This window comes from Salmo salar, chromosome 05, assembly GCF_965601325.2.
Source record: "Salmo salar chromosome 05, fSalSal1, whole genome shotgun sequence".
NCBI classification, from domain to species: Eukaryota; Metazoa; Chordata; class Actinopteri; order Salmoniformes; family Salmonidae; genus Salmo; species Salmo salar.
This window is the reverse complement of record NC_138295.1, coordinates 74592886-74608586: the sequence shown is the minus strand read 5'-3', so window position 1 is coordinate 74608586 and position 15701 is coordinate 74592886. Positions and strand designations below refer to the sequence as shown.

At 44.0% G+C, this 15701-nt stretch overlaps 1 protein-coding gene across 1 annotated transcript in view; it reads left to right on the top strand.

Moving 5' to 3' along the window:
• LOC106605777 (uncharacterized) overlaps positions 1–14166 on the top strand; it is a 38460-nt gene extending 24294 nt beyond the window's left edge. Inside the window, exons 13-15 of the mRNA XM_045718794.2 lie at positions 12084–12221; positions 12448–12502; positions 12623–14166. Of these exons, the coding sequence (XP_045574750.1) occupies positions 12084–12221; positions 12448–12502; positions 12623–13047 (618 nt within the window). The 3' untranslated portion in view covers positions 13048–14166. The remainder of the gene's footprint in view (positions 1–12083; positions 12222–12447; positions 12503–12622) is intronic.
• The last annotated feature ends 1535 nt before the right edge of the window (positions 14167–15701 follow it).

Here is a 15701-nt window from a genome sequence, read left to right as displayed (position 1 = left end):
GTATCTGACTCAGACAGACATATACACCATAGTCTCTCCTATACCTGACTCAGACAGACAGATACACACATAGTCTCTCCTATACCTGACTCAGACAGACAGATACACACATAGTCTCTCCTATACCTGACTCAGACAGACACATACACACATAGTCTCTCCTACACCTGACTCAGACAGACAGATACACTATAGTCTCTCCTATACCTGACTCAGACAGACAGATACACACATAGTCTCTCCTCTATCTGACTCAAACAGACAGATACACACATAGTCTCTCCTACACCTGACTCAGACAGACAGATACACCATAGTCTCTCCTATACCTGACTCAGACAGACAGATACACACATAGTCTCTCCTATACCTGATTCAGACAGACAGATACACACATAGTCTCTCCTGTATCTGACTCAGACAGACAGATACACCATAGTCTCTCCTATACTTGACTCAGACAGACAGATACATCATAGTCTCTCCTATACCTGACTCAGACAGACAGATACACAAATAGTCTCTCTTGTATCTGACTCAGACAGACAGATACACCATAGTTTCTCCTATACTTGACTCAGACAGACAGATACACCATAGTCTCTCCTATACCTGACAGATAGACAGACAGATACACACATAGTCTCTCCTATACCTGACTCAGAAAGACAGATACATCATAGTCTCTCCTATACCTGACTCAGACAGACAGATACACCATAGTCTCTCCTCTATCTGACTCAGACAGACAGATACACACATAGTCTCTCCTGTATATAACTCAGACAGACAGATACACACATAGTCTCTCCTAAACCTGACTCAGACAGACAGATACACCATATTCTCTCCTATACCTGACTCAGACAGACAGATACATCATAGTCTCTCCTGTATCTGACTCAGACAGACATATACACCATAGTCTCTCCTATACCTGACTCAGACAGACAGATACACACATAGTCTCTCCTATACCTGACTCAGACAGACAGATACACACATAGTCTCTCCTATACCTGACTCAGACAGACACATACACACATAGTCTCTCCTACACCTGACTCAGACAGACAGATACACTATAGTCTCTCCTATACCTGACTCAGACAGACAGATACACACATAGTCTCTCCTCTATCTGACTCAAACAGACAGATACACACATAGTCTCTCCTACACCTGACTCAGACAGACAGATACACCATAGTCTCTCCTATATCTGACTCAGACAGACAGATACACACATAGTCTCTCCTATACCTGATTCAGACAGACAGATACACACATAGTCTCTCCTGTATCTGACTCAGACAGACAGATACACCATAGTCTCTCCTATACTTGACTCAGACAGACAGATACATCATAGTCTCTCCTATACCTGACTCAGACAGACAGATACACAAATAGTCTCTCTTGTATCTGACTCAGACAGAAAGATACACCATAGTCTCTCCTATACTTGACTCAGACAGACAGATACACCATAGTCTCTCCTATACCTGACAGATAGACAGACAGATACACACATAGTCTCTCCTATACCTGACTCAGAAAGACAGATACATCATAGTCTCTCCTATACCTGACTCAGACAGACAGATACACCATAGTCTCTCCTCTATCTGACTCAGACAGACAGATACACACATAGTCTCTCCTGTATATAACTCAGACAGACAGATACACACATAGTCTCTCCTAAACCTGACTCAGACAGACAGATACACCATATTCTCTCCTATACCTGACTCAGACAGACAGATACATCATAGTCTCTCCTGTATCTGACTCAGACAGACATATACACCATAGTCTCTCCTATACCTGACTCAGACAGACAGATACACACATAGTCTCTCCTATACCTGACTCAGACAGACAGATACACACATAGTCTCTCCTATACCTGACTCAGACAGACACATACACACATAGTCTCTCCTACACCTGACTCAGACAGACAGATACACTATAGTCTCTCCTATACCTGACTCAGACAGACAGATACACACATAGTCTCTCCTCTATCTGACTCAAACAGACAGATACACACATAGTCTCTCCTACACCTGACTCAGACAGACAGATACACCATAGTCTCTCCTATACCTGACTCAGACAGACAGATACACACATAGTCTCTCCTATACCTGATTCAGACAGACAGATACACACATAGTCTCTCCTGTATCTGACTCAGACAGACAGATACACCATAGTCTCTCCTATACTTGACTCAGACAGACAGATACATCATAGTCTCTCCTATACCTGACTCAGACAGACAGATACACAAATAGTCTCTCTTGTATCTGACTCAGACAGACAGATACACCATAGTCTCTCCTATACTTGACTCAGACAGACAGATACACCATAGTCTCTCCTATACCTGACAGATAGACAGACAGATACACACATAGTCTCTCCTATACCTGACTCAGAAAGACAGATACATCATAGTCTCTCCTATACCTGACTCAGACAGACAGATACACCATAGTCTCTCCTCTATCTGACTCAGACAGACAGATACACACATAGTCTCTCCTGTATATAACTCAGACAGACAGATACACACATAGTCTCTCCTAAACCTGACTCAGACAGACAGATACACCATATTCTCTCCTATACCTGACTCAGACAGACAGATACATCATAGTCTCTCCTGTATCTGACTCAGACAGACATATACACCATAGTCTCTCCTATACCTGACTCAGACAGACAGATACACACATAGTCTCTCCTATACCTGACTCAGACAGACAGATACACACATAGTCTCTCCTATACCTGACTCAGACAGACACATACACACATAGTCTCTCCTACACCTGACTCAGACAGACAGATACACTATAGTCTCTCCTATACCTGACTCAGACAGACAGATACACACATAGTCTCTCCTCTATCTGACTCAAACAGACAGATACACACATAGTCTCTCCTACACCTGAATCAGACAGACAGATACATCATAGTCTCTCCAATACCTGACTCAGACAGACAGATACATCATAGTCTCTCCTGTATCTGACTCAGACAGACATATACACCATAGTCTCTCCTATACCTGACTCAGACAGACAGATACACACATAGTCTCTCCTATACCTGATTAAGACAGACAGATACACACATAGTCTCTCCTGTATCTGACTCAGACAGACAGATACACCATAGTCTCTCCTATACTTGACTTAGACAGACAGATACATCATAGTCTCTCCTATACCTGACTAAGACAGACAGATACACCATAGTCTCTCCTATACTTGACTCAGACAGACAGATACACCATAGTCTCTCCTATACCTGACAGATAGACAGACAGATACACACATAGTCTCCCCTATACCTGACTCAGACAGACAGATACATCATAGTCTCTCCTATACCTGACTCAGACAGACAGATACACCATAGTCTCTCCTCTATCTGACTCAGACAGACAGATACACACATAGTCTCTCTTTTACCTGACTCAGACAGACAGATACACACATAGTCTCTCCTGTATCTGACTCAGACAGACAGATACACCATAGTCTCTCCTATACCTGACTCAGTCAGACAGATACACACAGTCTCTCCTATACCTGACTCAGACAGACAGATACACACATAGTCTCTCCTGTATCTGACTCAGACAGACAGATACACCATAGTCTCTCCTATACTTGACTCAGACAGACAGATACATCATAGTCTCTCCTATACCTGACTCAGACAGACAGATACACAAATAGTCTCTCCTGTATCTGACTCAGACAGACAGATACACCATAGTCTCTCCTATAATTGACTCAGACAGACAGATACACCATAGTCTCTCCTATACCTGACAGATCGACAGACAGATACACACATAGTCTCTCCTATACCTGACTCAGACAGACAGATACATCATAGTCTCTCCTATACCTGACTCAGACAGACAGATACACCATAGTCTCTCCTCTATCTTACTCAGACAGACAGATACACACATAGTCTCTCCTGTATATAACTCAGACAGACAGATACACACATAGTCTCTCCTATACCTGACTCAGACAGACAGATACACCATAGTCTCTCCTCTATCTGACTCAGACAGACAGATACACACATAGTCTCTCTTTTATCTGACTCAGACAGACAGATACACACATAGTCTCTCCTGTATCTGACTCAGACAGACAGATACACCATAGTCTCTCCTATACCTGACTCAGTCAGACAGATACACACATAGTCTCTCCTATACCTGACTCAGACAGACAGATACACACATAGTCTCTCCTGTATCTGACTCAGACAGACAGATACACCATAGTCTCTCCTATACTTGACTCAGACAGACAGATACATCATAGTCTCTCCTATACCTGACTCAGACAGACAGATACACAAATAGTCTCTCATGTATCTGACTCAGACAGACAGATACACCATAGTCTCTCCTATAATTGACTCAGACAGACAGATACACCATAGTCTCTCCTATACCTGACAGATAGACAGACAGATACACACATAGTCTCTCCTGTATCTGACTCAGACAGACAGATACACCATAGTCTCTCCTATACTTGACTCAGACAGACAGATACATCATAGTCTCTCCTATACCTGACTCAGACAGACAGATACACACATAGTCTCTCCTATACCTGACTCAGTCAGACAGATACACCATAGTCTCTCCTATACCTGACTCAGTCAGACAGATACACACAGAGTCTCTCCTATACCTGACTCAGACAGACAGATACATCATAGTCTCTCCTGTATCTGACTCAGACAGACATATACACCATAGTCTCTCCTATACCTGACTCAGACAGACAGATACACACATAGTCTCTCCTACACCTGACTCAGACAGACAGATACACACATAGTCTCTCCTCTATCTGACTCAAACAGACAGATACACACATAGTCTCTCCTATACCTGACAGATAGACAGATACACCATAGTCTCTCCTATACCTGACTCAGACAGACAGATACACCATAGTCTCTCCTATACCTGACTCAGACAGACAGATACACCATAGTCTCTCCTCTATCTGACTCAGACAGACACATACACACATAGTCTCTCTTGTATCTCACTCAGACAGACAGATACACACATAGTCTCTCCTATACCTGACTCAGACAGACAGATACACACATAGTCTCTCTTGTATCTGACTCAGACATGACAGATACACACATAGTCTCCCCTGTATCTGACTCAGACAGACAGATACACACATAGTCTCTCCTATACCTGACTCAGACAGACAGATACACACATAGTCTCTCCTATACCTGACTCAGACAGACAGATACACCATAGTCTCTCCTATACCTGACTCAGACAGACAGATACATCATAGTCTCTCCTATACCTGACTCAGACAGACAGATACACACATAGTCTCTCCTATACCTGACTCAGACAGACAGATACACCATAGTCTCTCCTATACCTGACTCAGACAGACAGATACATCATAGTCTCTCCTATACCTGACTCAGACAGACAGATACACACATAGTCTCTCCTATACCTGACTCAGACAGACAGATACACCATAGTCTCTCCTATACCTGACTCAGACAGACAGATACACACATAGTCTCTCTTGTATCTGACTCAGACAGACAGATACACCATAGTCTCTCCTATCCCTGACTCAGACAGACAGATACACCGTAGTCTCTCCTGTACCTGACTCAGACAGACAGATACACCATAGTCTTTCCTATACTTGACTCAGACAGACAGATACATCATAGTCTCTCCTATACCTGACTCAGACAGACAGATACACCATAGTCTCTCCTATACCTGACAGATAGACAGATACACCATAGTCTCTCCTATACCTGACTCAGACAGACTGATACACCATAGTCTCTCCTATACCTGACAGATAGACAGATACACACATAGTCTCCCCTGTATCTGACTCAGACAGACAGATACACACATAGTCTCTCCTATACCTGACTCAGACAGACAGATACACACATAGTCTCTCCTATACCTGACTCAGACAGACAGATACACCATAGTCTCTCCTATACCTGACTCAGACAGACAGATACACACATAGTCTCTCCTGTATGTGACTCAGACAGACAGATACACCATAGTCTCTCCTATACCTGACTCAGACAGACAGATACATCATAGTCTCTCCTATACCTGACTCAGACAGACAGATACACACATAGTCTCTCCTATACCTGACTCAGACAGACAGATACACCATAGTCTCTCCTATACCTGACTCAGACAGACAGATACATCATAGTCTCTCCTATACCTGACTCAGACAGACAGATACACACATAGTCTCTCCTATACCTGACTCAGACAGACAGATACACCATAGTCTCTCCTATACCTGACTCAGACAGACAGATACACCATAGTCTCTCCTATACCTGACTCAGACAGACAGATACACACATAGTCTCTCCTACACCTGACTCAGACAGACAGATACACCATAGTCTCTCCTATATCTGACTCAGACAGACAGATACACACATAGTCTCTCCTATACCTGATTCAGACAGACAGATACACACATAGTCTCTCCTGTATCTGACTCAGACAGACAGATACACCATAGTCTCTCCTATACTTGACTCAGACAGACAGATACATCATAGTCTCTCCTATACCTGACTCAGACAGACAGATACACAAATAGTCTCTCTTGTATCTGACTCAGACAGAAAGATACACCATAGTCTCTCCTATACTTGACTCAGACAGACAGATACACCATAGTCTCTCCTATACCTGACAGATAGACAGACAGATACACACATAGTCTCTCCTATACCTGACTCAGAAAGACAGATACATCATAGTCTCTCCTATACCTGACTCAGACAGACAGATACACCATAGTCTCTCCTCTATCTGACTCAGACAGACAGATACACACATAGTCTCTCCTGTATATAACTCAGACAGACAGATACACACATAGTCTCTCCTAAACCTGACTCAGACAGACAGATACACCATATTCTCTCCTATACCTGACTCAGACAGACAGATACATCATAGTCTCTCCTGTATCTGACTCAGACAGACATATACACCATAGTCTCTCCTATACCTGACTCAGACAGACAGATACACACATAGTCTCTCCTATACCTGACTCAGACAGACAGATACACACATAGTCTCTCCTATACCTGACTCAGACAGACACATACACACATAGTCTCTCCTACACCTGACTCAGACAGACAGATACACTATAGTCTCTCCTATACCTGACTCAGACAGACAGATACACACATAGTCTCTCCTCTATCTGACTCAAACAGACAGATACACACATAGTCTCTCCTACACCTGACTCAGACAGACAGATACACCATAGTCTCTCCTATACCTGACTCAGACAGACAGATACACACATAGTCTCTCCTATACCTGATTCAGACAGACAGATACACACATAGTCTCTCCTGTATCTGACTCAGACAGACAGATACACCATAGTCTCTCCTATACTTGACTCAGACAGACAGATACATCATAGTCTCTCCTATACCTGACTCAGACAGACAGATACACAAATAGTCTCTCTTGTATCTGACTCAGACAGACAGATACACCATAGTCTCTCCTATACTTGACTCAGACAGACAGATACACCATAGTCTCTCCTATACCTGACAGATAGACAGACAGATACACACATAGTCTCTCCTATACCTGACTCAGAAAGACAGATACATCATAGTCTCTCCTATACCTGACTCAGACAGACAGATACACCATAGTCTCTCCTCTATCTGACTCAGACAGACAGATACACACATAGTCTCTCCTGTATATAACTCAGACAGACAGATACACACATAGTCTCTCCTAAACCTGACTCAGACAGACAGATACACCATATTCTCTCCTATACCTGACTCAGACAGACAGATACATCATAGTCTCTCCTGTATCTGACTCAGACAGACATATACACCATAGTCTCTCCTATACCTGACTCAGACAGACAGATACACACATAGTCTCTCCTATACCTGACTCAGACAGACAGATACACACATAGTCTCTCCTATACCTGACTCAGACAGACACATACACACATAGTCTCTCCTACACCTGACTCAGACAGACAGATACACTATAGTCTCTCCTATACCTGACTCAGACAGACAGATACACACATAGTCTCTCCTCTATCTGACTCAAACAGACAGATACACACATAGTCTCTCCTACACCTGAATCAGACAGACAGATACATCATAGTCTCTCCAATACCTGACTCAGACAGACAGATACATCATAGTCTCTCCTGTATCTGACTCAGACAGACATATACACCATAGTCTCTCCTATACCTGACTCAGACAGACAGATACACACATAGTCTCTCCTATACCTGATTAAGACAGACAGATACACACATAGTCTCTCCTGTATCTGACTCAGACAGACAGATACACCATAGTCTCTCCTATACTTGACTTAGACAGACAGATACATCATAGTCTCTCCTATACCTGACTAAGACAGACAGATACACCATAGTCTCTCCTATACTTGACTCAGACAGACAGATACACCATAGTCTCTCCTATACCTGACAGATAGACAGACAGATACACACATAGTCTCCCCTATACCTGACTCAGACAGACAGATACATCATAGTCTCTCCTATACCTGACTCAGACAGACAGATACACCATAGTCTCTCCTCTATCTGACTCAGACAGACAGATACACACATAGTCTCTCTTTTACCTGACTCAGACAGACAGATACACACATAGTCTCTCCTGTATCTGACTCAGACAGACAGATACACCATAGTCTCTCCTATACCTGACTCAGTCAGACAGATACACACAGTCTCTCCTATACCTGACTCAGACAGACAGATACACACATAGTCTCTCCTGTATCTGACTCAGACAGACAGATACACCATAGTCTCTCCTATACTTGACTCAGACAGACAGATACATCATAGTCTCTCCTATACCTGACTCAGACAGACAGATACACAAATAGTCTCTCCTGTATCTGACTCAGACAGACAGATACACCATAGTCTCTCCTATAATTGACTCAGACAGACAGATACACCATAGTCTCTCCTATACCTGACAGATCGACAGACAGATACACACATAGTCTCTCCTATACCTGACTCAGACAGACAGATACATCATAGTCTCTCCTATACCTGACTCAGACAGACAGATACACCATAGTCTCTCCTCTATCTTACTCAGACAGACAGATACACACATAGTCTCTCCTGTATATAACTCAGACAGACAGATACACACATAGTCTCTCCTATACCTGACTCAGACAGACAGATACACCATAGTCTCTCCTCTATCTGACTCAGACAGACAGATACACACATAGTCTCTCTTTTATCTGACTCAGACAGACAGATACACACATAGTCTCTCCTGTATCTGACTCAGACAGACAGATACACCATAGTCTCTCCTATACCTGACTCAGTCAGACAGATACACACATAGTCTCTCCTATACCTGACTCAGACAGACAGATACACACATAGTCTCTCCTGTATCTGACTCAGACAGACAGATACACCATAGTCTCTCCTATACTTGACTCAGACAGACAGATACATCATAGTCTCTCCTATACCTGACTCAGACAGACAGATACACAAATAGTCTCTCATGTATCTGACTCAGACAGACAGATACACCATAGTCTCTCCTATAATTGACTCAGACAGACAGATACACCATAGTCTCTCCTATACCTGACAGATAGACAGACAGATACACACATAGTCTCTCCTGTATCTGACTCAGACAGACAGATACACCATAGTCTCTCCTATACTTGACTCAGACAGACAGATACATCATAGTCTCTCCTATACCTGACTCAGACAGACAGATACACACATAGTCTCTCCTATACCTGACTCAGTCAGACAGATACACCATAGTCTCTCCTATACCTGACTCAGTCAGACAGATACACACAGAGTCTCTCCTATACCTGACTCAGACAGACAGATACATCATAGTCTCTCCTGTATCTGACTCAGACAGACATATACACCATAGTCTCTCCTATACCTGACTCAGACAGACAGATACACACATAGTCTCTCCTACACCTGACTCAGACAGACAGATACACACATAGTCTCTCCTCTATCTGACTCAAACAGACAGATACACACATAGTCTCTCCTATACCTGACAGATAGACAGATACACCATAGTCTCTCCTATACCTGACTCAGACAGACAGATACACCATAGTCTCTCCTATACCTGACTCAGACAGACAGATACACCATAGTCTCTCCTCTATCTGACTCAGACAGACACATACACACATAGTCTCTCTTGTATCTCACTCAGACAGACAGATACACACATAGTCTCTCCTATACCTGACTCAGACAGACAGATACACACATAGTCTCTCTTGTATCTGACTCAGACATGACAGATACACACATAGTCTCCCCTGTATCTGACTCAGACAGACAGATACACACATAGTCTCTCCTATACCTGACTCAGACAGACAGATACACACATAGTCTCTCCTATACCTGACTCAGACAGACAGATACACCATAGTCTCTCCTATACCTGACTCAGACAGACAGATACATCATAGTCTCTCCTATACCTGACTCAGACAGACAGATACACACATAGTCTCTCCTATACCTGACTCAGACAGACAGATACACCATAGTCTCTCCTATACCTGACTCAGACAGACAGATACATCATAGTCTCTCCTATACCTGACTCAGACAGACAGATACACACATAGTCTCTCCTATACCTGACTCAGACAGACAGATACACCATAGTCTCTCCTATACCTGACTCAGACAGACAGATACACACATAGTCTCTCTTGTATCTGACTCAGACAGACAGATACACCATAGTCTCTCCTATCCCTGACTCAGACAGACAGATACACCGTAGTCTCTCCTGTACCTGACTCAGACAGACAGATACACCATAGTCTTTCCTATACTTGACTCAGACAGACAGATACATCATAGTCTCTCCTATACCTGACTCAGACAGACAGATACACCATAGTCTCTCCTATACCTGACAGATAGACAGATACACCATAGTCTCTCCTATACCTGACTCAGACAGACTGATACACCATAGTCTCTCCTATACCTGACAGATAGACAGATACACACATAGTCTCCCCTGTATCTGACTCAGACAGACAGATACACACATAGTCTCTCCTATACCTGACTCAGACAGACAGATACACACATAGTCTCTCCTATACCTGACTCAGACAGACAGATACACCATAGTCTCTCCTATACCTGACTCAGACAGACAGATACACACATAGTCTCTCCTGTATGTGACTCAGACAGACAGATACACCATAGTCTCTCCTATACCTGACTCAGACAGACAGATACATCATAGTCTCTCCTATACCTGACTCAGACAGACAGATACACACATAGTCTCTCCTATACCTGACTCAGACAGACAGATACACCATAGTCTCTCCTATACCTGACTCAGACAGACAGATACATCATAGTCTCTCCTATACCTGACTCAGACAGACAGATACACACATAGTCTCTCCTATACCTGACTCAGACAGACAGATACACCATAGTCTCTCCTATACCTGACTCAGACAGACAGATACACCATAGTCTCTCCTATACCTGACTCAGACAGACAGATACACCATAGTCTCTCCTATACCTGACTCAGACAGACAGATACATCATAGTCTCTCCTATACCTGACTCAGACAGACAGATACATCATAGTCTCTCCTATACCTGACTCAGACAGACAGATACATCATAGTCTCTTCTATACTTGACTCATCTCTCCCCAAAAAAATTCACACAGGTACACAACTATATCATCCTCAAGATTTAGCTGAGACAGTGCAACACATCACTGTGATTTTATCTTACCATTTACAATATTCACCATTAAATACTGTATAGCTTCATACAGTATGTACAATTTAACCTCCACTGTCCAATCAGGTGTTCTGCTGCCAGCCGTGGGACGTGATTGGCCAGGACTTTGAGCTGCCCATGCAGATCACAGCCAGTCCCATTCAAGTCCCACCCAGCGTCCGCAGTCTGGAGGAGGAGCTGCAGGAGGCCATTAACAGAGTACTGGTCAGTGTATGTGTGTGTGTGTGTGTGTGTGTGTGTGTGTGTGTGTGTGTGTGTGTGTGTGTGTGTGTGTGTGTGTGTGTGTGGTGTGTGTGTGTGTGTGTGTGTGTGTGTGTGTGTGTGTGTGTTTAAATCAGAGTCACTGCTGACATTCATTGTATTTTGTAAAAGGTGACCCTGTCAAGTAAACCCTTGGGTGATTTCCCTGTCTCTGTCCTGCCCTCCTTAGATGGACCCCAGTCAGTCAATAGAGGACATTCTGGAGGAACCTACCATCTGTGTGGGTGAGTGGATAGCTCTCTGGCCTCTTAACAATGGCACTTTATAGTTCCGTAGTCACCAAGACTGGTCATGGATAATTACAGGCTTTTGTTTGTTTGTATTGCCTTCCCCTTCTCTTCTAGACTCCCACTCCTCTGTCTCAGGCCTCCAATCCCCTGTCACTATCCTCCCTGGCCCCTCCCCTCCTCCCCAAACAGACCAATCCCAGCCGTTCCGTTGTCATTCAAAGGATGACAACTTCCTGTCCTCTCCTCTCTGCTCCTCCCTCCTACTGGAGCACCCGCCGTCGCCTTTGACGATGGTTCCCCGCCAAGCCGCCCCACCCCCTCTCCCTCCCTCCATCTGTACTTCTCCCCTGCCTCCCACTGTGACCTCACGGAAGAGGCGGGCTCAGGCAACCTTTGACCCTGCTGATTGGTTGGAGTCGCTAGCCTCTGGACTCCGCCCTCTCAGTCCTCCATCTGCCCCATTCGTTGAGACCGACTTTGGCCTCAATTCGGATCTGAACGTCAACCGAGCGTTGGATCTCATGGTGGAGCAGTGGTGAAGGTCTTAGGTGGACTGAGTGTCTGTGTGTTTGTTTGTATGTGTGTGTGTGTGTGTGTGTGTGTGTGTGTGTGTGTGTGTGTGTGTGTGTGTGTGTGTGTGTGTGTGTGTGTTAGTCGGACTTCAACATACACCTCCCAAACAATGGGAACAGCTTTGTGAATGTCCATCCATCCATCAATCCATCTGTCTATCCATCCATCCCCTCTGTCCACTTTGTGAGTGAGTAGTCTGTTTGAGAGAGGTGACTGCAGGTCTGTACCCCACGCAATGTCGAGAGACAGATGCTACTGCATTGGAAGAGATGAAAAAGACTGCTTTGCATTGGTGGAACAATAACTGGCAGAGGGAATCACACACACACATACACACACACACACACACACACACACACACACACACACACACACACACACACACACACACACACACACACACACACACACACACACACACACACACACACACACACACACACACACACACACACACACACACACACACAAACCTTAGGTCCTGTTAAATAAATGTTTTTCAAATACAACAAATGAACAATGCATATTTGGAGTCACACACAATCCAACACATTGTTTACAGTGGGAAGCAAAGAAACCCAGTTGAACAGGGCCCCTACTGTTCCCCCAGCCACAGTCACTGAGTCCTAGTCATTCATAAAGGCCATTAAAGCCCGACTGGGCAGACAGACAGGGAACACAGCTTGTCCATGTCTCCAGACCTTTCCTCTAGTGCCAGACACACAGTCGGCATGTGGAGAGAGAGAGCTGGCAGACACCACACAACCCTTACAGGGAAGTGTATGTGTGTCTCTGTGTGTATGTGTGTGTGTGTGTGTGTTTGTGCACGCCTGGCTGCTTCTGTTTGTGTCGGTGTGTGTGTGTGTGTGTTAATACACACACACACACACACACACACACACACACACACACACACACACACACACACACACACACACACACCCTCATTGTATATTTATCTGAATTGTTGCAACTATACTTGTAGCTCCTTGTTTGTGTAGACTAAGTGTGGAATGTCTCTGAGTATTGATTTTGTACGGTTGATCTGTGTGAGAGAGAGAGAGAGAGAGAGAGAGAGAGAGAGAGAGAGGAGAGAGAGAGAGAGAGAGAGAGAGAGGGAGAGAAAGATAGAGAGAGAGAATAGAGACTGCTTCCACATTTTGTGCCTATTTTAATTGTGGTCTCAACACTAGTCTGTTGCTGCAATATATAACACTGTGAGGGGGTCACTAAAACCTAATGAACCATGTTCAATTCATTGCTTGTCTTTTTTTCTCTAAGAGAAAAAAACTGGTAAACATCCTATTAAGCCAAGAGATAAATAGCAATCACTCTGAGAGGCTTCAGCGCCTGCTACACGACCATATTACCAGAGTGTATGTTCTCATCAGTGTATGAGAACATGTGGTCACTGGTTTATGAGGACCTCCCACAGTGTTTGGAGGAAACAGCTTGGTGCTCTACACACTGTAAGGGACACAGACACTGTTTACACCTGTTGTTATGGAGATAAAAAGGTCAAATAAAGGTTATGCGCAGGATAACAATGTCAATTCATTTCATGAAACAATTTCATGATTATAGCTTAGATTTTTTTCGGTGCTTTATCCCATACTGTAAAAACAGGTAGAATTTGGAAATAAATCTGTCCCAAAGAGAGGCTGTTCTGATTGCAGGAAGTGACACAGGTGTTCCCTGAGACCACAATCTCTCTCTTGGCCAGTTCCAAATGGACCCCTAGCCCCTACCCCCTAGGCACTTGAGGAGGATAGAACTGGATAGATATAGCTCCACCATTCCCCCGATAGGCTATGTGGAACTTTCCCCATATCACTCACAGCTATCCAGCCTACAAGAAGTTGTGCCCTGGTACGAGGGGCTAGAGGCTAGGGGTTCGTATGGGATTGGCCATATTCATTTTAAATGACCACCAGGGGTGTCCCATCAGTAAAGAGCTGAGGAGGTGAATACTGTACTTCTCCCTAACATGGATCATGATGAAGTTGTCTGTGTTTCCGTGCTATCAGTGATTGACAAGGCAGTCCAAGGGCTTTTTCTCAGGGTCAGAACGTTCAGTATTTACAGAGCAGATATTATTCTCTATTCCACATGATGTTCTACCAGATCCAATGGTTCTAAGGTCATGACAGACTTAATTCAGCTGTTGTGATTCCGATTAGTTGTATGGCCTGTCAATTAGTGAAGTATGCGAGCACTGATCATGGCCTGGTCTGATATCAACCCACAGCCTCTGTTAGCAGTATGGCAACGGCTCCACCTAGTCTTCCAATAGGCTTAGGGGAACTTCTGCCATATTTCTTCTGCCTATCTGGTTCATGTAGATTAGGAAACCAAAGGGGTGTAGGGGCTAGGGGTTGTTTTTGGACCAGGCCGGTGTTATGTTCATTGGGAGAATACAACACATAGTGTGCTTTCCTAACCTCCTAGCTGACTCGACACCCTTCTTAAAGACCATTGTGTGAACAACAAACTGTGATCTTACTAATGTTCCCCAGAGACATATTTATTTATATCCATATGGCTCTGATGTTCCCCACCCAGTCTCTGAATAATAACCACTGCGCTAAGTGCAATATGGTGTATGTGAAGGGCACAGCAA